Source organism: Lissotriton vulgaris, chromosome 6 (genome assembly GCF_964263255.1).
Source record: "Lissotriton vulgaris chromosome 6, aLisVul1.2, whole genome shotgun sequence".
Lineage (NCBI taxonomy): Eukaryota > Metazoa > Chordata > Amphibia > Caudata > Salamandridae > Lissotriton > Lissotriton vulgaris.
In genome coordinates, this window is record NC_141694.1 from 898,225,012 (window position 1) to 898,248,169 (window position 23,158).

A 23,158-nucleotide genomic window follows, 5' to 3' on the forward strand; every position below is an offset into this window, starting at 1 on the left:
CGCGCAGTAGAAATGGCACAGTTGGCATTCCTAAACAAACGATGGCCCTTTGGGCCCAACCAGAAAGCGTGTTGGGTGAAATAAGAGAAACAAGAGCACCTGATTGAATGGCTTCATCTGCCATGTCTAAGATGTTAGGAGTCCCGCCAAGTCTGGAAGTTTATCTTGGCATAACCAATGCGATTGAGTTATGCTGCATCAGTGTTCCCTAGTGCCTTGAAGTTTGGGTGAGGAGTTTGAAATGGGCTTGTTTGTGTATTGGGAGCCAGTGGAGCTCTTTCAGGTGTGATGGGAGTGTTGCGTGGGTGGTTGAATGTGATTTTGGATGTAGAGTAATGTGAATGATCTGGAAAGGTAATGCATAATTTTAAAACACCATAGAAATTCTAATAGAGTGCACAGCGTAACAGTTGTCACAGATGACAAAGGCAAAATTGACTACACTAAACAACAAACGATTAAATGTTTTGGAGCCTTTTCTGCCTTTAGAATTGGTACCCTTACAGATGGAACTTTTTATCATCAACACATTATTATACTACGGAGGTAAGTTGAAAGGATTTAAAGTTGTGATGTTCAGCTGTTTATCGCTTCCTGCTTCCATATTCAGCGAGTTGGTTTAGTTCTCTAGTTCAGTGATACCCAAAAATTTTAGAACCATGGCTTACGTTTTAGAATGACAAACGTATGCGACCCACCCAATTTTAATGGACATGAGGAGGGAGGGCTCAATTATTATTATTTTTTTTTAATGTAACTTAAGTAGTGCATTGCCTGTTACAGACAACACATTTTTCATTGAAATGGCCACTAGCTTTACATAGTTTTACTGAAAAAAAAACTGTTTATAACTCAAATGATGGTGTGTATGTCCGAATTCTGTTAATATTTATCGTTTGTGCATCATCCTTTAAAATGCCTTGACTTGATCCTGCTGAAATCTGTTTCCAGAACATTTGAGTTACAAAAAATGTGCTTCATTTTTGCTTTCCTAACTGCTGAATGCACCCAGTTCATTTACAAATATTTACATGTTGTATATTGCAAAAAACATCCTACTACCCTTCCTTTTACACTCCCTGTCCTCCAGCAAGATTGTCACATAATTTACTTTAAAGACTCCTCTCACTTTGTAGACGACAAAAGAAAATTAAACGTCAATCCCCATGTTAAAAGACTAAGCAGCAATTGTCTGAAGACATAACCGGATATTTGACCTGTTGTAGAAGCAAGGGCAAAGTGACAAGATAATCACTGATTTTAAAGGCATATTATTTATTGCTCAGACGTTCCCTACCTACCAAAAATTTACTAGCGACCCACAGTTTGGGAAACACTACTCTAATTCTTTATTAGAACTTTACAAACTTTTCAGATGTATGGTATGGAAATGAGGTGTAGGAACTGCAGGTTGTAACTTGTCATATAACTTGTCTCTGGTTCTAGCAGTGGTTCTCTGTGGTAGACCTTGATTGGGCAGATGAACAAATCAGAATGCAGCATTTCTGGTATTGAACATCTGTCCTGATTACGTTCTTTCGCCAGGACCTCACCATGAAGCAGGTCCTAGGTTGTGCATGATCTTCAAGATTAGGGTGGAAAGTCATTTGGTGAAGACTACAAAGCCTGGAAAGGAGAGGAGTCCAAAGTGATCCATATAAATCTCAGAGTCCAGTGCACTAAAACATTTGCTAACCATTGCCACTTTCCATCATGCTTCCATTCTGCCCCTCTCACATACCAGATGAAATGCGCTGCATGTTGGCAGAGACCTTGCTGCCATACAGATCTGTGCAAGCTCAAATGTGAAAATCATTTCAGAAAACCACACAGTAATTAGTATTATCTGACCAGCTATATGTCACTTGCTCATCATGTTGCCAGTCAAATGGTGATACACATTTATTGAGAAATGACTAATAACATTAGAGTGACAATATCTGCATGCATGAGAGCTAATACAGCCAGTGTCCAAAGTACAAGAAAATTGCACCTTTTCCTGGACACGAAGGAAAGATTTGTAAGTGTACTTTTTTCCCCTTTTCATAAACACATTTCTCTCTTTCTGTAGCTCCTGTTGGGGCAGTGCTCCAGAACTCTACTATTGTGAATCAGATGGTTCCACCTGCAGCAGGACTGGGAAATTGTGATGCAGTTCCTTCATCCAAAAGCCAGGTACTTGTGCAATCCCAGTTCAAATGATCTAGTGCATGGAGAAGTTTTAGCTATGATTTGCATTGCTAAGAACTCTGAGCCAAGCATCCTTTTTTCAGTTGCTGCTAGGGACGTTATTCCTTTCTACCATTTGTTGTTGAATGATCTTCATGATTATGTAATCCCATGCGCTGCAAGTACATCACGTCAGTGGGAAACAAAATTGTGTTCCACTTCTGTGCCGTCGTAATGCTAAGTCCTTGAGCTGTAGCCTTTCTTTAGTCCTCTTTTTTATTTCTAAATTTAAATACCTCAGGAGCTTGCTCATATCCGCGTACTGGTCTGGAACCCATATAAAAGATGAAATTGTGTTTTTTGCCACTGGGTTTTGAATGACGTCGCCATGTCAAGCTTCACTCTTGTTGTCTATTTCATGTGTCTCAGAACCCCTTGTTGAAAGAATCCGGTCATTGTTACCATTTATAGTTTGATAAATACGTAATACAGTGCACATTACTTGGGTGGGGTGGGGGAAACCTATATTTTTCTTGAGGTCCATATAAACTGGCAATAGAAGCAACCTTCGATGCCTTTTTAATTTAGGTGTACATTGTAATTTTAAGGATACAGTTAGTCGAATATCCTTTATTAAAGTCTAATACCTCAGATCATCTGGGAATGCTTCTCTGTCAATATATGAAACTCCAATTAATGATTGCTGAGGAGCACTGTCTCCTTTTTTTAACCAAGTGCTGAAATTTGGCTCAAGGCAGTAATAAAGGACTGGCTAAAACCTGTTACCTGTTATAATGGACCTTCAATCAAAGTAAGTTTGTTTTTAGAATGTTCTGTTCAGCCTTCCTACTTATTGAATAACGGCATCATCAGATGTTTTTTTTTAGTTGTCGGCTGAAATAATGTTTATCACTGTCTAACAGTTGTGAGAATTGATTGGTTGTTCCGTCTGATTCCGGAATATTTGTAAATGTCTACTGCATTGTTTCATTCTTACTATGAATCCTTACCCATCAAAAAGTTGGGCATTCTCTTTAGAGGGAAATGGCAAATGAGGTGGGTTGGTCTCAAGTCCAATGGCATATTTTTCCAGGCAATCTTGTGAATGTGAGCTGCTCTACTTTACGTCATATACAGCTGCTTTGTCAGAATTCCTGAAAGATAGACAAATGTATTTTATTTTGCTTTAGTGTATCTTACTTATGGTTGGCTGTAGGCTACAGACGTTTCCAGTCTCGCCAGGAATAGTTTACATAGTTCATTTATCCTGGGCATGATCAATCATTATCCGTCTTGGACAACTCCAGTAGAATACTTTTCTGTATGCTGAAGTTATGTGGACGAAGATGTCTGCAAGTGACACCCCCCCATAAATTACTGTTATTGTTTCCCCATCTATATTTTGTGATGAATGTAACATCTGTCAGTCTTCCACTTCCAAAACAGTAAAGGAGTGGGTGGTTAAGTGTCATTTGGTAAGAAAACGAATGCCACAATAGCCACCACTGTGAAACTATACAGTATAATAGTGATCGCAGCTGAAGATGACTGACAACTATTGAAAGAAATGGCACAATAACTAAAACGCGTCTCTACTGACAGGTAAGAAGCAAAGACAATCCTCAGAGGTGACTTCACAAACAAAATCAATTGCCTACGCACAAAAGCATTCCCTTCAGCATCTTTTTGACGTATTATCAGAATAATTCAGAGGTTCGTAACATTTACGTTCCTGACCACCATAGTACTAATAGGTAACCCAGAGCTAAACATAGCTGAAACTAAGCTACACTACACTAGAAACATGAAACGATACGGAGATCTCGCAGATCTTTCCATCGCAAGCCCTGAAAAGCATTCTCCTAGCTCGAGCATCCAAAATGTTCAGCACAATATTTAACTTATAGGTAGAGTCTAATTGAGCACCTGAGTAGTTCAAAACTGTTCTGGTCAAGCCGTACTCTACTCCCTACACCCTCTTCTCACCGCCATAGTCCAGAGGTAAAGTTCTTAAGCCATTAAGTGCTCTTCCATATCCAGGTAGAATTTCAACCGATAGGTAGTGTTTGTTCAATGTTAAAATGTCTGACATTAACAGGGAAAAGATTGCTATAATTCTGATCCTCCTGGGCCTTTCTGTGACAGTTGATGCAGCAAAATCTAACTCTCTCAGCTGAACAAATTAACTTTGGAATAGATTATCCGTTTACCTCGCATGTCCTGTATTCCATAGATCGAAAATAATGCTCCTGGTTCTTTATTTCTCAGACATACCAAATCCTCCCTCTAGCCCCACAAGGTTTGTATGTCACTACTAATTGCGCTGCTCTGCTCCTATGGGCCTTGCTGTTGCCATGCCTGTGTCTCACCATTTCCAGACAAGCAAAACCCCTTCCAGTAATTCATCAAGCTTATTTTAGACTATTGCACATTGGGATTTTGCTTTTGTATATTTTTAGTTTAAAGGAACGTTCTGTCCTGGCTAGCTAGGGGTAGCCCACACCCCCAAACCAACAGTTAAAAAAAAGAAACTGGTGTATTAGTGGACCCTAGCTTATTTTTTTTTTGTCAACAGATTTAATTCATTACCTTCAGATGCAAGTGCATCTACAATCAAATTATACACGGCACATCGGATTACAGTATTGAACACCTTGGACATATGTTCTGCCATGATCGCAATTAGTTCAGTCTCCTCGATGCCCTCCCTTTCCTCCACAGTCTCGGAGCTGACCGTCCAGCCAAGCATGCTAGGATGATGCGACCTCCCACACCAGTTAGGTCGCCCAAGCTTTGCTGCTCCAATCTTGTCCATAGATCAGTGCACCCCGACATTCCATGAGTTAACTGAAAAACAACCCCCTCCCTCCTCAAGTCCTACCTCTCCACCCTCCCCGTCAGACATGTAGCTCTACCCTATACCCCACGATGTCGCACCACATTTACTCCTGCAGTCCAATCAGAATCATGTCGTCAGAAAGAGAGCGTCCACTTAGGAGGATGCTCTTCCTACCAGTCGCCCTATGTAGCATCCACACCCCCGTTCACCACAGGCGATGTTCCAAGTCATGGGCGCGGGCTCCCTTTTTAGAGGATCAGTCATTATAGTCATTCGGGCTCTTGAGCAAGTCCACCATAGCTACCCATGCCCTAGCCGCCTCCCAACACTTTGTCATTATTGGTTCTCTGAGCCAGTTGTAGTCTGAAAATCCCCTCAGTCAGCCCACTTTATAAAATTCTCTCAACCAACGCAAGGCACTAGGTGCAGTGACCGCCTTCCAGTGGCTAGTAATTTCTCTTTTGGCTAGGACTAACCCTAAGTCCATACATTTACTGGTGACCTTATTGCGGGCGGTGTGGGGGATCCAATTTAGCAGGCAAACCCCCGGGGTCTGCTGAATCTCCCTGTCTGTTACCTCATGTAGTTTGGCCATGGCCACCCCCAAAACCCGTGTAACAGTGGACATTCCCAGAGCATGTGGATGAACGTGGCATTTTCTAGTTTGCACCGCTGGCAGGCTGTGCCTGATCTGAAAAACTCATTAATTTTGTGAAGTGGGAGATGCGCTCGGTGGAACACATAAAATTGTATTAGTTGAAATCTCGCATTTCTAGAGCATTTCCACGCCCGTTCCATCAGCATTTCCCATGGCTTTTCCTCTATAGGTGTCCCCAGGTCTGCCTCCCATTTAAGGCGCAGCCCCTCCAAGGAAGTTCTGAACCCCTGCGTAATCCGCCCATACAGACAGGAGACAGCTTTGACCTTTCCAGCTGAAGAGACCACATATTGACCGGGGGAGAAAGGTCGGTGGTTCTTCCATCCCTTTCCTCCAGTGTTTACGGATGGCTGTTGTTAATGCCGCATGTAAGAGAAAGTCTTGTCTGGGATATTTCATACCTTTCCATGAGGACTTCAAACGGTAGAAGTGTACCATCGTCATAAAGGTCCCCAATGTTGGAGATTCCCAGGTCCTTCCAGTTCCGCAATCTCCGCCAGTGTCCCCCATGCGGCAACACCTCGCAGAGCCATAATGGCATCTCAGGCGCATACAAGGGTCCCACCTTATTTCTCCTAGTGGCGCGATTCCAGCATTGACACACCACCCACAGGGCCCTCTGCACCTCCCTCTCGCGCACTGGTAGCTGGAGGAGGGTCTAAGAGAGCCGGTGGAGGCCCAGGTCCATATCCCTTCGGTCCTCATCTACCCGCAGCCTTCCTGCCCAGAAACTAGGCTTTTCCCCTCCACTGTACTCTTCAAGAAAGAGGTAAAAGCCATCCTTATGGCTAAGTTGTACGTGGCTCCTATATTATCGGCTACCTGAATGCTTATCTATGTTAGACTCTTTTATGACTGCTACTGGATCAAAATCATTGCATGGATGCTATATTATTGGTTTCCAGATTGTTTATTAGGGCTGTACACTATGACTTGAGTGCTTTACTAACTTGCAATTCACTCACTACTGACTACTATTCTGTTTTCAACAGTGTGTTTACTCACCCTCTGGGGTGCTATAATCTTAGAGTCGACATTGCACGGCTTCTATATTATTGTTTCTTGATTGTTATTAGTGTGCATACTCTTGTGCGATTGCTACCCTATTTTGCAACTCACTCACTACCGAATATTATATTGTTTTCAAGAGTTTGTTTACCCTACCTACTGTCTCTGTAAAGCGCTCTGATATCTGCAGATCTTGTTCGCGCTATATAACACTTAAAAAAAAAAAAAATAAAGAAAAATCTACTGCGTGAACCATTGAAATTGGGCCGCGTGATAATATGCCTCAAAATCAGGGGCTGTCATCCCTCCTGCCTCGGGCGCATCATGGTGTTCAGCGCCACACTACGCCTCCCAGAGCCCCATAAAAAACCTGTAGTCATGGTGTTTAGCTGGATAACGTATTTCCCAGGAATCCATATGGGCAATGTGCCAAAATAGTAAAGGAGGCGGGGCAGGGTCACCATTTTTAGCAGTGCCACTCTCCCCGCTACCGACAGAGGCAGAGTCCCCCAAAAATCAAAGTTTCTCTTGGTAGTTCCCATTGCCCGTCCTATATTGCTTTCGAGCAAGTAAGAGGGCTCATGATAAATTATAACTCCTAAATAAGGCAAGCAGCTGCTTTCCCTTCTCACATCCAGTCCTTCCGGCGGTTCAGCTCTACCCCCGCAGACCGGGAGAAGGCACGTCTTGCTGGTGAGATTATTATATCTTCATTGGTTTTTACTGTCCTTAAGTCCTTTATTTTTTTTTTCTCCAATTTAAAAAAAAAATGTTTTATAGATTTTTAACAATTTAATCTTAGTCAAATCCTGAATACACAGTTTGGGTTGATTACTGGGCAATAGCATGTGATGCAAGGCAAAATATATAGCAACAGTTCCTCTGAAAGAGAGCATAAGGCTGGAATCCATTGTCATTTTGCATACATATATGAAGGTTCACTTCTGACTTATCCACACCCATCAACAACGGGCCAGGCAGCACAATCATCAAGGCCCCGTCTCCGATCTTCCCAGGGGTAAATCCACTCCCTCCTCCCCCTCACCCAATTCCAAACCATAATATTTTATCCACGGCGCCCATATGTTTAGCAATTTCCAGGAACAACCCCTTGCCTTATAGGTCACCTTCTCCATAACCATGTAGAGATGCACTCTATTCCTGGAGTGTAGGGAGTCTGTGGGCACCCCAGCATTTGGCTATGTCTCTCTTAGCCACCACGAGCCCTAGGTTGGCCAGCAGGAGTTTATGACACTGCAGGTCTACATCCGTAAGATGACCAATATGAGGAATTTGACGTCCAACCAGAGTTGGGCTTCCAGTACATTGTTTAGTTCCTTCATTATCCTACTTGAGTAAATTTGAACCCTACTGCACTCCTAGAGGGTGTGTATATATGTACCGCGTTCTGTGTGGCATCTGAGGCAATCCGGGTTATCTGCTCTCCCCATACAGTGTAGTTGTGCTTTATCAAAATAGGCTCTGTGTAGAATTTTATACTGTATGAGCCGTAGTCTCAGTTTAATCGCTACTTCGCGCGGGTGCATAAGGGCGGCCTCCCAGTCAATGTCTTCCAGTGGTGAGTTCCCATTTGGCTCGAAGTGGCCCGAGTTTGTCAGGCATTTTATTAATTAGTGTCCTATATGTCAATGAGATGGCTTGAGTCAGAATTGCCTCCTGTAAAAGTCTGTCTTTAGCGGAGCATAGTTCGGCAGTGTCTCTGTGTCTAGTCCCACCGCTTGCCAGGCGTGTTTCAGTCTAAGATAGGCATAGGCTTGGGTGTCACAAAGCTGATATGTGGCCTGAAGGGAGGCGAACGAATCCAAGGAACCCACCTCCAGTATATCTCCTACTTTGAATATACCTATTAGATCCCACTGTTTAAAGCCTCTCAATTATTTTTTTTAAAAATTTTTTATTTTATTTTATTTTTTTGGTAATCCTCATAAACCATAAACGGAACTCTTGATGGGTCCTCTCAATTTTCTAATCTCAGCCAGTTTAGTACCCTCCCATAAAAGGGTTTCCCGTGTTGGGTTCATGTCCTATTTCATTTGCTTCTCAGCACTTTTCCACGCCTCCAGCACTCGCTGGATAGCTGGTAGGAGCTGTGTACAGCCTTTACCTCCTAATATATAGTGCAATTGTGTGCGGTCTCGGAATTGCAACCTTTCCAATCTATAAGTGGAGTGGTCTCTCGGACCATGGTTCCATTCATTGATTACTATGATATGGGCCATTCTGGAGTAGGCTCTAATATCTGGTAGGGCCAAACCCCCGTTGTACCGATTTCGCTGCTGGATTTGCAGCGCTATTCGTGGATGGGCCCCATCCCACAAAAGCAGGCGTAGCTTGCTGTTAAGAGTGGTGAACACTGTTTCCGGTATTTTGTAATGGGTATTCTGTAAAATATATAGCAACTGAGGGAGTGTAATCATCTAAAACATGGCGGCCCTCCCCATGATCGTCAGAGGGAGTTTCCTCCATCGCAAGAATTGTGACCAGAATCTTTAGGTCGGTAGGACCCACAGTCATCTGGAGGCTTCCCTGTCTTATGAATTACCACCACAGTGGCCATTCGGAGATCTTTTGGAATAATCTCTTGTTCTTTTGAAGTCTTGAACAGATTTAGCAAGTGTCCATTTGGGCCCTGAGTTTTCCCTGATTTTTGGTGGCCGATTGTCTGTCACTTCATCCAAATTGAAGTCCCCCTCTAGTCTGTCCCTCTCCTCCTGGGGAAAGTGAGGGTAGCTCAATTGCATCTAAGTATTGGATTATTTGTGCCACCTCTGCCTGTGGTTTAGTTGCATCTAATTCAGTGTAATATCCTGCAAAAGTCCCCGATATAGCTGTGGGTGTGGTGTGTATAGAGTTTTGGTCTTTAATGAATATTAACCATCTCAACTCGATTTCTTTCCTATCTAGCCACGCAAGCAGTTTCCCTGCTCTATCACCTGTCTCATAGAACCAATGCTGTATTGCCAGTTGATGAGCCCTCACCTCTTTGGTCGCCAGCGCCTGATAGTCACTTTTAGTTACTTCGACTTGACGAAGGATATGGTCAGTCAGCATTGAGGCGTCACGTCCCTCTAAACTGAAAAATGTGCGTTCTAGCACCTCCATCTCCTGGGTTTCCCTTCTCTTTTTACGGACGATTATATTTTGTGCTCTATCTCGAAGCACTTTCTTGAATGCTTCCCATAAGGTGACTACCGACTGTACTGAACCTATATTTTCTTGAAAGTAAAGTTCGGAGTCCACCCTAAGCTCTTTGGCAACTCTTTTATCCTTCAAGGCCAATGAGCTCAGTCTCCAGTTCGCTACTTGGCCACCCCTACCACCCACCGTTAGTAAGAGCAGTGAATGATCCGAGATGTCCCTAGCTAAATATTCTATTTTTTCCACCTGTCTGACCTCTCCCGCCGAAGCGAGGAGATAGTCCAGCCTTGAGAACACCCTTTGAGCCCCCGAGAAATAGGAATAGGCACATACGTTTGGGTGATGTCTTTGCCATAAATTGGGTCAATCCAAGAACCCCTTGGAATTTTGCCAACATTGTTGGTCCATGGGACCCAGGTCTTAGTTGAGTTTGATCAAGGGAGGGTTCGATCACATAGTTAAAGTCCCCTCCTATTATATGTATGGCAGGTCCGGTGTGTAATAGGAGCTCCGTTAATCTATCTAGTGTGCGTTGTTGCCGGGACGCATAGGCACTAATAAGCAAAAACATCTTACGATTCCAAATCCCCTGCACTGCGACATAGGTCTCATCTGTGCCCACCCGCTGCTGAGTGACCCGAAAGGTAGGCGACTTTTTCATAAGAATTGCCACTCCTCTCGAACCCTTAGTAAAGCCTGCATGTGCCAGGGTAGTGTAATGCTCCCTCCCCAGGACGGAACAACTCAAAACCATTGAATGTGTTTCCTGTAAAAATATGTTGGGTTTAAGTCTTTTGAGATAGTGTGATACAACTCCCCATTTGATTTTATTTCTTAACCCATTGACATTCCATGTCAATACCGTGAACCTATCTTCAGCCATTGTAAAGCAGCATTTGGTTAATTACCTATCCAGTTCTCTCTTGGAGGATCACCCACTTCCCCACTTCTCTTCTCAACCCCGGTATTCATTTGATCAAATTGAATGGAACAGTCCTGTCCCCCCCCCCCCCCCCCTCCCCCTGCAATGATCGCAGCTTACAACGTGTGACAATGTCTAACTTACCTCCCACCCCACACTCTTCAGGTACCCACATCAGCCCCCAAATTGTCGACATGACAACTTTGGCTCGTTTTTCTCCCATTTTCGATATTATGGAAAAAAGATTCTGGTTCTCTTATTGGTTCCATGTCACAGGTTACTGCTTTTTCAGATTTCTATTTCTTTTAGTAAGGTGTGAGGTGGTGGTGGTACAAAATTGGATTTACGTTTCTACCTGACTATGGGTTATCCTTAAACAAAAATTTAATTTTGCTCCTAAAATGTGAAAATTATTTTTGCAGTGCTTGGATAACCGAACACAGCCCAGTTCTTTATTTAGAATATTTGCTTCATATCTGGTAAATTGATCCTACTGAGGTAACCACCAGGTGGTATTTTTTTTCTCTTCTTCTAGTTCCCTTCTTGTTACATTCACTTGGGGTCTTGTTGGCCGGTCATTTTTTTCCTTGTTTTTTTTTATTTTGTCTCTTGCTAAAAGAAAATGAGTCTGAACACCATAGGTTTGTATCCTGCGTTATGGTTGGTTAAAGGGACCCAATTGTTACTCCTCACTACTATTTTCATAAGAATTGAAGGTTCAATTATCAGGTGTCATCCTCTATATCAAAGCAATTAACCTCTATTTTTGCGTGTGGAGGCTTGGGGGCATAGATGTTGTTGTTTAATCCTCTTTATATAAGGATGGATGTCCTCATAGGAGAATGTTTCCTCCTTTCTTCAGCTTGGTCACCATGAGGTTAACAATTCCTGTACCTGAGTCTCATTTGGTTTGTTATAAAAAGAAATTCGATTTAGCCAAAGTTACTGTCGCATAAATGTTTCCTTTTTAAATAATTTTATCAGTAGGGCACCAGAAAAACGTTTGTGTGTTTTTATTAGAAAGCTTCATTGCACACCTCCTCACTGCGCACCGCGTGATCCATCAAGCTCTTGAAGAGGCTAGTTTTCCTTTTTTATTTTTTATTTAGGACACCTTCTAAATGGGATGGTGAGCTAGGACTCTACTTTCTAAAATTAACAGTATATCTAGGCTGGCTGGTTATTTTTATTGATGATTTCTGGACTCAATAAAACCAGAATACATAAGGGTCTTGTATAATGCAGATCCCTGGTATGCTATGTCGTCCACATGTTTCTTCCCATTTTTGTTGACCCATGAGACCTCTCCATTAATCAGAATGAGTTTCACCCCTAATAGGTTACTTACTGATTCTGTGTAGCCCCTTATTATTCCTTTCAGGTCTCAAGTATGTCGGGGCAATACATAGAAATCGTATTTCTTAGTAGGTTTTTCTAGATTGGTCCTATTCCTAAAGAAAAATCATGTGAGTACATATCAAACACCATATCCATAATACCTTACTAAGCATCCCAGCATCCGTAAGAATTCAATATTGAGCATTGGTGGTTAGTAACAGAAAACACCTAATCGCTGCCAATGTACATTAGTGACCTCTAAAACAGATGGCGCACAGTATCTGATAGAGACTTAAAGCAACATGTTCCCTGATTTCGAATATTCACTAGGTGTCCGACTCAATCCAGAAAATAGCTTGAATAGTAACTCTTCACGCCGGTAAGTCACGTTGTTCATCTCCGCGTTGGAAGTGACGTGCGCAGTGCCTTTATGGTGGCCACCCCAGTGTGTGTTTTTCAGTTCTTTTCTTTCTTTGTCATCAGTTCAGATCTAGAAAGAGCTACATCTATCCACAATGTGTGGAAATAAGCTTTGTCTCCCAGTGTGCTAGGGATTTTCCCTTAATAAACATTTTAAAAAACCTGCGTGGTTTAAACACTGTGGTTCTTGTCAGACAGGTGTCTGTGACAAGCCCCCCTCCATCCTCCTTCCAATCTGGGGCAGGGCCATGACTCCAAGGCCTATGAAAACTATCATTCCTTGAATCTAAAGATGCTTTGGGAGCGAACCCTAAAACTCCTGGTCACCCGATGCCAGTAGGGTTACACGCTCCTGGTCCCAGCTGCGTGAAAGGTCCTGGGCTTGTGCGCATAGCTGTTCCTGGCACTCGTCATTGCGCTTGTTGTTGTTTGGTGATTCTCTTCATGAGCATCAGACCACATGAGTTCGGTGGGTGCCCCCACTGGATTTCCGTTGGTGGGTTCGCTCTCAGTACCAGTGGGCCCTTGGATCCGGTGCTCTAGTTCCGAGACCCCAACTTTTCCCCGGAGGCTATTCCATTGATGATTTTCCAGTGCCAACCCAGTCATAATATCCGACTCTGATACGGAGCCAGATTGGCGCCAGTTGGATCTTGACCGTCTGAGTCGGAGCCGGGGCTGCCACTTTTTGACAGGCCCTTTGAGGAGTATGATTGGGGAAGATACTGAAGCCTTCTCTACCCCTTTGGAAAACAACTGATCTGAAGAACTGGCGCATGCCAGTGGTCCGGACACTGGCTTAGTTGCTTCTCATAGTGTGGGTGCAGAGTAGGGGGCTTCTTTTGCCATGGTGGTGAAGAGACTGGCTGAGGTCTTGAAACTTATGCAGCTCTCTGTGGCAGTCAAACTGAACGTCTTGAGACTGGTATTTCAGCTGGGAGTCACCCCCTATTGGATACAATCGAGTCGCGAGGCAGAGCGATTTGGTTGTTACTGCACTGAGAATCCGCTCCTGGCTGAGATCTATGGGCTATGTTGAAAGGGGGGTGGGGGGTTCCAGGAATCCTTTATGGACATGTCCTGTGCTAACACCCTTCTGTTAAGCGACAACGCAGATTCTGTGCTTTAAGGACAACAGGACAACTGTCCGGTCGCAGAGTCTCTTCATGGTCCCACACCAACCCTATTCTGCCCCTTCTGTGGCTACCATAGAGGCTATCATTCGTGTTATTTCCCACCCAGCTACCAAGCCAACGTGCTACCCCCTTTGAAGCCACAGACACAAGTCCCATGGGACACACAGCCAGAGGTCTACCCAGTCTGCCTCATGCTAGCAGCTGCAGCCCCTGAACCCATTTAGTTTATTCTCACCAACTTGGGCAACTAGTTGGTGGCAGGATTCAACACCACCTGCCCAGCTGGCAGTCCATATTAATCGATAAGGGGATATTTCAGATTGATCAGCAGGATTAGTCCCTCTCTTTCATAGAAACCCTGGTGCCCATGCAGCCATTCTCAGACTGGCTGATGGAAGGCCACCTCTCCCTGCTTTATCAGGAAGTGGAGGCTCTTTCGGCCAAAGAAGCCATTGAAAGAGTGCCGACATCAGAAGTAGTAACAACCAATAGAAAGCCACTTCTGATGGGTGCTTTTACCTTATTTTCGAACAAGCCACTTTGACCTAAACAAACGTGACCACCTAACCTTTTTGATTCTCAGTTTTTTTTATATATTTCAGAATTTTATTGTTCCATAGTTTCATTTGAATGGATTATTCGACAAAATTTACCATAATTTGTACATTACAAAATACATTACATAATAAATCCTGCATCCTAACATTTGACATCTCACATGAAATCCCAGTCACACTATCTATATTGAATTTACACTCCAAATGACACACTCATAGCAGCACCCTCACACATTCATCCTTTCACACTACCAAAGCATTAGAATTTTTTGTTCAACATAAACTTATTTGTTGAATACAAAGACAAGACCTAAGGTGCATAAATTGCATAATTAATATAAACATCAAAAGTAATTTAAACGATTCAAAACACTCAATAGGTCACAACTAGGTCGACGCGCTTTGAACATCCCAAATGAATAGTGTTCTCCTCAGGACCAACAAGCTGCAAAAAAGAACAAAACTCAGAATTACTCTTTATGACAAAATGTACACTCCTGCCTCTCTCTATCACCCCTACCTGGGGTCTCAGGCTTACCTTACTCTCTTTCAATAGATCAGCCGATCTATTTAGCCTCTGAGAACATGATCCAAAATCTGCAATAACAAATTGTATTGGACAAACTTAGAAAAACCATTCAACATGGCCACTTCCACCAACCAATAAATATGTCGCCCCTTAATGGCACTTACTCGTAGCCACACGAACTTCAGAAGAACTCTGGGGAGCCTGTATGCATATAGTTTACTCTGCGCCAAAAACAAATGAAAACTGATTTTGAATCCACACATCTAGGTATGCACCAAAAAACCTTTTAGCTGAGTGTGTTGCATAGATTCTGAACTTACTGTGAGGTTCTCTGTGAGAAATGGACAACAACGCCGTGGCCTCTTCACGACAGTGGAATGACTCACTTAACGCCGCGCTGTAACGAAAAAAGGAGCTGGAAACTACTGTCATTTACAGCGTCCGAGGCAAAAGACATGCCTTTCGTGCTCTGTTTACAATTGCCCCAACATACCTTTGTTTTGAGGGGCGGCGGTCCTTTCTTTCATCTTCTGGAATCTCAACCAACAACGCGCACAAACGGAGCTCTTTTTCTGACGTTTCTGGCGGTAGCAAGTGATCGCGTTCTGTTTGTGGGTTGATTGATGAGCGGAACTCTCGCACCAGGCATTCTGGGTGTTGTAGTCAAGAATAGAGGAACTTTGTATTCTCCGACACTAAATGACCCTTCACTGGAAACACATTATAGCATCGTCATGTGCAATCTCTCAAAACTTAACCTCTTCAATGCGGCCGCGATTCTGTGCCTGTGCTGCAGAATCGCGAGTGGGCGGGTTCATGACGGCCCCCAGCCGTCATCAGCACACGAGCACCGTAGTGCATGAAGGCTGGGGGCCGTCATCAGCATGGAAGGGGTTAAAGTCGTGTTATGTTCATGGCGCATCGCATTATATGATCGCAGCTGTCCATAGATTGTATGAATTCTTTTTAGGAAAGCTGATTTTTACTGCACATTGGGCAATAAAATGTATACTTATTCTGGATTAATGTGGCAGTGTGGCTTGGTGGCATGCGGGTGACTGAATGCAACACAACTAAGTCTAAACAAAAGTCCTCATCCTAGTTTATAGATTTCTGATAATTTTTTTAGTCCATTGACAGCTTAGTTACATTTAACAATTGGTAGGGCTTTTCTGCGGGTCAATTTCAACTCCAAATCTCCACCTCTAGTGTATAGTTCCACTTTTGAAATCACAGTCCATTTCAGATCTTTTTCGGCGTGATTTAATCTCCAATGGTTGACCAGGGGTGCTGTTTGTACATTGTTCCGGATCCGTGATTTATGTTGTGAAATCCTGAATCTTACTTCCTGGTTTGTTTTAGAGATGTATAATTTCTTGCACGGGCAAGTAAACCCATAAACCACATTTTTCGATTTGCAGTTCGTAAAGGAGTCTTGTTTCCAATAGATATAATTGTGTGTAAACAGTGCTCCTTCTTGAGTAGAGTCACAGCATGAGCATGTGCCACATCTATGGTGACCTGTTACAGGGGGCAAGCCAACATAGTCCTGTAATGTATTTGGCTTTGGTTGAGAAACTGCCGCTCATACAATCTGGTTGGCAATTTTATGAAAGCAAAAAGTGGTTTTGCAGACAAAGACGTATCCACATGTTTAATCAAATGTCAATTCTGATGGCTAATTTTCTTTAGATGGTTTGAATTCGGACAAAAAGTTGAAACAAATACAATCCTATCCGTAGGCGTTTTCTCTCTTCTTTCCAGAAGTGTCCCCCGTGGGGTCCACCAGGCTCTTTTTATTGCTTTTTTCAGCAATTTTCTTGAATAGCTTTGGTCAATCAAATTGCCTATTAAGTTGGTAGCATGAAACCTATATTCATCCTTATAGGTGCAATTTCTTTTTATCCTTAAAAATTGGCAATAAGGCAAGTTATCTTTTAAGCTTTTCGGATGATTACTTGAAAAATGCAAAGCTTTATTTCTGTTGGTAGATTTTTGGAACAGTGTTGTAACAAGTCTATCTTCTTCCACAATCGCCTCTACATCCAGGAACGGCATTCTAGTGTTGGAATGATTAATACTGAACTTAATGTCTGCAGATCTATTGTTCAACCACTCGTTGAATTTGAGTAGATCCTCTACGGAACTTGTTCATACCATGAAAATATCATCGATAAATCGTACTCAACTCCCAATAAATTGGAAGAAAGGATTGTTTTTGTAGACAAAATATTCTTCTTATTCAGCCATAAAAAGAACAGTCACTTCTGGGACAAATGGACACCCCATAGCTACTCCTTTTACTTGAAAATAGAAGTCGCCATTGAAATTAAGAGGTTTTTTTTTAGAGCAAAACTAGCCCATTCGATTATGAACTCTGTTGGTATTTGTGTCGGTCTTTCTCTGTTGTTCACTGCCAGGCCTTCGTCTTGGGGAATTTGAGTGTACAATGACACTACATCCAATGTTACCAAAAGCTGGGATCCTTGGACAAAATGCACTTCCTCCAGCTTATTAATAAAGTCCGTAGCATCCTGAAGGAAGGAAGGGACAACTGACATGAAAGGTTTTAAAAAGTAGTTGACAAATTTAGAAATTGGCTCCAACAGGGACTCTCATCCGGAGACAATCGGTCTTCCGGGGGGTGAGATCTCATTTTTATGTACCTTTTGGAAGTACATAGAATAACGGGATCCTGGGGCGTTTATTCTGCATATGTTCATATTCTTTTTTGCCGGGAAATCCCTGATCAAATCCCTTCTGTAGGATTCCAAAAAGTGCTCCTTGGAGGTCATGGGTTGGGTCTTTGCTAGTTTTTCTATAGCATTCAACATCTTCTAATTGTCTCATGACTTCTTGTGTGTATTCCATTGTGCCCCAAACCACTATTGACTCCCCCCTTGTCCGCCTGCTTAATTGTTATGGATTGATCGTTCTTCAAATTCAAGAGGGCCTCTTTTTCTAATTTAGATGTAATATGTTTGACAAATTTCGTTTTCTTTTCCATTTCTGTGATGGCTGATAGGATCGTTCTTTCACACGTTAATACTTCCTTTGCAATCTTTGTTGAGGGTGGTCAGAATGACTATTTTTTCCTAAGGCCTGTAACTTCTATAGTTGGAACAAAAGGATTCTCAGCAACGTATTTTCCTACAAAATTTGATAGCTTCCGTTTTCATTCTAATAAAGTCCGTCCTGTTTGTAGGAACAAAAGATAGTCCTTTTTCTAGGATCGTTTGCTCATTTGTAGTTAGAATCCTTTTGGATAGATTAAAAATGGGAGAGACCGTCCGTTTTTGTAATTTTGTCGTCTCGTCGACATCTCCCATGGTTGGTCGTTGAATCTTGTTTTTCCACGGGCTTTCTGCTGGCCTCTTCCTAAAAAAGGAGTTTGTTGTTGTTAAGTCCCTCTTCTGTTTTTATTTCTGCGTCCCTCGTTATCTGCCTCACTTCCACTGGAGGAGGATGATGTTTCTGAAAATGTTGGGAAATTATTTTTTGATCTTCCTTGATACTCCTGTAAGTATCTCCTTGACTCCACTCCTTGAATAGAAGTCGATTTGGAGGTATGGATACACTTTATCCAGACTGAAGCTTTTTTTATCCTTTTTCAAGTTTGTTACTTTTTTGGTTGACTGTATAAAATTTCCTTTTCAGCCTTGTCCAGTAGTGCTTTGGAGTCCAAAATTGATTGATTTCCTCTAATTTCTGATTCAAGGGTCTCAATTTCCTCTAGTTGTTGTTTGGAAATTTTGAGGGCTGTTTTCACGGTTAGGACCATGAGGTCCCTGCTACATTTCGTCTCGATGAAACTGTAGCCCTTTTTGTACACCGGGTCTTCCGTAAAGATTACCGGCACATTTCGAATTTGAAGTCCACCTGGGATTGTCCCAGCCTTTAGATGTTGAACTAGAAAATGACCATGCAGATCAGTTCTAATTTGTTTTTTTTTTAATCTCAGAAGCTTATCTGATTCATTTTGGTTTTTGGCTGAGGTACTCAAGGAGGCCGCGGCAAAGAGAGGAGGATCCTCTATTAATTTTCTTATATGATCCTCACTATAGGCAAAAGTATCCTGCTCTGTCATTCTTAGACGCACCAAACTACGCACAATTCAGTCTGATTTCGTAATGGCAAACAAACACCGCGATGTTGGGAGGCTGCCCCACATTTGGCACAACCCAAAAGACTACTTATTACCACTTTTTGCAATGCATCTATTTCTCTTGCATATAAACCACACGGGTGAAAACCCGCTATATCAATATGTTATGTTATGTTATGTTACAATCTTTTGTATTGCGCACAGCTGCCCCAGCTAAGGGGCGTCCTGGCGCATCGCAAGAAATAAGCAACACTTACAGGGAACATAACAAAAGGAGAAAACAGAGCAAGCTATTCAAACAGAAAGGTCTTTAAAGCTTTACGGAAAACTAAGAGGTCGGTGAGCAGCCGCATCTCAACCGGAAGAGAGTTCCAGAGCTCGGCCGCTCTGACCCGGAAGGAGCGGCCACCAACCCGACACAGCCTGTATCGGGGGGTCACCGTAAGAGCCTGGCCCAACGATCTCAGGGACCGGGTAGGGACATACCAGGACAAAAGGTCTGCAAGAATATGAGGGCTCCCACCCCTCAAAATCTTGAACGCCAGACACAGCACTTTAAACTGTATTCTTGCCCTGATAGGTAACCAATGCAGCGATCTCAAAGTGCCGGAGACGGAACATGTTCGAGGTAAGCCAACAATGGCTCTCGCCGCGGAATTCTGAACGCGTTGGAGGCGAGTAACCTCCGCCACGTTGACCCCTGCCAGGAGCGAGCTGGCATAGTCCAGGCGAGATAGCACTGTGGCCTGGACTATCAGCTGCCTGGTGCGGTGGTCAAAGAACTTCAAGACTGGACGCAGCGACCAGGGTTTGGACTCAGAATCAGTAGGGCTGAGCCACACTTAATAACAAACAATAGAAAGCCACTACTGATAGGTGCGTTTACCTTATTTTCGAATAAGCCACATAGACCTAAACAAACGTGACCACCTAACCTTCTTGATTCTCAGTTTTTATTTTTTTCCAAATGTATTGATCCATAGTTTCATTTGAATGGATTATTTGACAAAATTTACCATAATTTGTACATTACAAAATACATTACACAATAAATCCTGCATCCTTACATTTGACATCTCACATAAAATCCCAGTCACACTCTCAATATTGAATTTACACTCCAAACGACTCACTCTTAGCAACACCTACACGCATTCATCCTTTGACACTACCAAAGCATTACAATTTTTTGTGCAAACATAAAGTTATTTGTTGAAAACAAAGACAAGACCTATGGTGCATAAATTGCATATAAACATCAAAAGTAATTTAAACGATTCAAAACACTAAATAGGTCACAACTAGAAGGTTGATGCGTTTCGAACACCCCAAATGAATGGTGTTCTCCTCAGGACCAACAAGCTGCAAAACCGAACAAAACTCTGAATTACTCTTTGACAAAATGTACACTCCTGCCTCTCTTTATCACCCCTACCTAAGGTCTCAGGCTTACCTTACTCTCTTTCAATAGATCAGCCTGTAGTGTAGATCCTATATTCCCAATAGGCTCTGCACATTGCAATAACATATACTATAGTTTAGACATAGGACTGAGGTCGACTAGGTCTCTATTGTATATATTAAACCTAATTGTGAGTGCCAGCTAGCTCAGAGGTCACTAGAAACTTTCTCGAATAAACAAGAAGGGATTAGTTTCTGACAACCGCATAAACATGATAACTTTGTTTCCCAAGAATAATAAATCAATCTCTAGAGTCGCGGAAACAATAGATAACTATTTTACTCGGTCAATCGTGCATGCTTCGTTTCACCAGAGGTGCTGAGATAATAGAGAGACGGGCGTTTTCAATAAAAGTTATTTATTGAACAATCTTCTTTCTCAAGCATAAGAAATGTACTGCTACAATCGTAATACTGGTTATAAAGTACAGGGCATATAATACGAAAAGTATTATAAAGTACTGTAAAAGCATGATATGGTTTCTAAGCCATAAGTTGCCTAAAACATATAAAATACATACAGTAATAAAATAATGACTAAAGGTACTCAACTTGTGCTTCTAAAATACGCCTACCCTGGTGTACCTAACCTAAGTCTAGTACAAATGAAAAAGTAGGTGAGGAGTAGCTTAAGTTTAGTATTTCTCTGCCAAGGATCTATCCAAGAATTCTCTAAGGGTCTAATCAGCTCCGTACCTTGGTTTTAGAATGAAGGAGGTCTTCTATCTCTCTCTCAGGACTCGATTTCCCAGCAACCCGCAAGGGTAGCCTGGAAACACTGGAGCTGGATTTCTCGGCAGGAGAAAAGACAGCGTCTTTCTGTGCGTCAGCTGGAGGGTCGGCTTCCTTTGGTACTTGCTGCTGCAGGGCGTTAGGCAATTAGTTAGTCGATCTGCTCTAAACCACTGTGTGTTTGTCTGGGCAAATGTAGACATATTTATACTTCGAAGGTGCCGAGTTTGACATATGATTGGACTTAATACCGTCACTTAAAGACTCAGTTCTTTGAAAACTCCATGATTTCCTAGATAAATTAGTATTCGGGCGAGGGGAAGTCCCTAGCTGCTGAAGGCGGGTTTTTCTAAGAAATCCTTGTTGATTCTTGGAACTTAGTGGAAGTAGCCATGCCGTATTTGGGCTGTATAGGCTCAGTACAAATATGGTAATGATTTCTATGCCTATATAAGGATCGGGTAATTTATACCTATATAAGGGCATGAATCGGGAAAATTACACTAGGGTCCTAGATTCAATAACAACAAGACGATCTATTTAGCTACTGAGAACACGATCCAAAATCTGCAATAACAAATTGTAATGGACAAACTTCGAAAAACCATTCAACATGGCCACTTCCACCAACAAATGAATATGTCGCCCCTTAATGGCACTTACTCGTAGCCACACGAACTTAAGAAGAACTCCGAGGAGCCTGTATGCATGTAGTTTATTCTGCGCCAAAAACAAATGAAAACAGATTTTGAATCAACACATCTAGGTATTGCACCAACAAACCTTTTAGCGGAGTGTGTTTCATAGATTCTGAACTTACTGTGAGAGGTTCTCTGCGAGAAATTGACAACGCCGTGGCCCCTTCACAACCCCATTTAGTTTACTCTCAGCAACTTGGGCAACTAGTTGGTGGCAGGATTCAACACCACCTGCCCAGCTGGCAGTCCATATTATTGGACAAGGGGATATTTCAAACTGTTCAGCAGGATTACTCCCTCGCTTTCGTAGAAACCCTGGCGCCCATGCAGCCTTTCTCAGCCAGCTCCCCTTGGGGGTGTTTACCAAGTTTATGGGTATGGTTGCAGCCCATCTGCGGAGGGTAGGGGTTCCAGTCTTTTACTTATACAACTGGCTGTTGAAGGCGGGATACCCTAGGCAGTCCTCTCCCACCTCCAGAGTTTGGTGGACCTGCCTTGGCTCTAGGATTCACGATCTATGTGCTGAAATCACATGGACTCCCTCTCAGATGCCTGCTTTCATCAGAGCCATTCTGGACACAGTTCTGTTTCAGGCCTATCATCCAGAGCGGTGAGTCCGGGATATTCGGGCTATGATTCTGATGTTTCAGCACTTATCCTGGATTTTGGTGAGACTGACATTGAAGGTGCTGGGCGTCATAGGCCCCTGTGGGTAGCACATGCCCATTGTGGTGCCAGTGGATGCAGCATCTGGGGAGTCTCTCAGACCTCCTCTATCGGAGGGAACTGCAAAAGATCTACAGTGATGGCTGACGAACTGTAGTTATGTCAGCGACAGACTATGTCCTTTCGCCACTCAGCTGTCTGGTGACAGATGTGTCACTCCTGGGTTTGGCGTCTATTGGAGAGGTGGGGATAAGAGGCCTCTGCCAGAGTCTCGGCTACACATCAAGCTTTTGGAGTTGGATTTGCATGAAATTGAAAGCTTTTCTTCCTTCCCTTAAGGGAAGGCTGATTCAGGTGTTCAGACAACACTACCGTGATGTGATATTGCAGCAAGCAGGGTGGGATAGAGTTGTGGACCCTGTGTAAAGAGGTCCTGTGTATCTGGAATTGGCACTAAGGTCATGGTTTAACATCTAGTGGGCTCTCTAAATGCCACAGCGGTGCCACTCAGTTGTTGCCTAGTGAATCACAGTGTCTCCATCTGAAGGTGGTACGAGGTCTTTTCAGTTATTGGGGAGAATTTTGGTTCGAATTGTTCCTCACCACTAAGACCAGACCTTGCAAAAATCAGCACTTCTGTGTGCTGAAGTTTCCAAGCCGGTTCTTTCTCAGAGATGCATTTCATCTCGAGGTCTCCTGTAGTACTTTCTGCCAATATCACTCCTTCTCAGAGTTCTCAGGAAGATGAGGAATGAAAGAGC

At 42.9% G+C, this 23,158-nt stretch overlaps 1 protein-coding gene across 1 annotated transcript in view; it reads left to right on the forward strand.

Moving 5' to 3' along the window:
* Positions 1–23,158, forward strand: part of BUB1 (BUB1 mitotic checkpoint serine/threonine kinase) — a 1,006,269-nt gene that overhangs the window by 96,235 nt on the left and 886,876 nt on the right. The window contains exon 6 of the mRNA XM_086926890.1: positions 2,072–2,175. Coding sequence (XP_086783016.1) covers positions 2,072–2,175 — 104 coding nt within the window. The remainder of the gene's footprint in view (positions 1–2,071; positions 2,176–23,158) is intronic.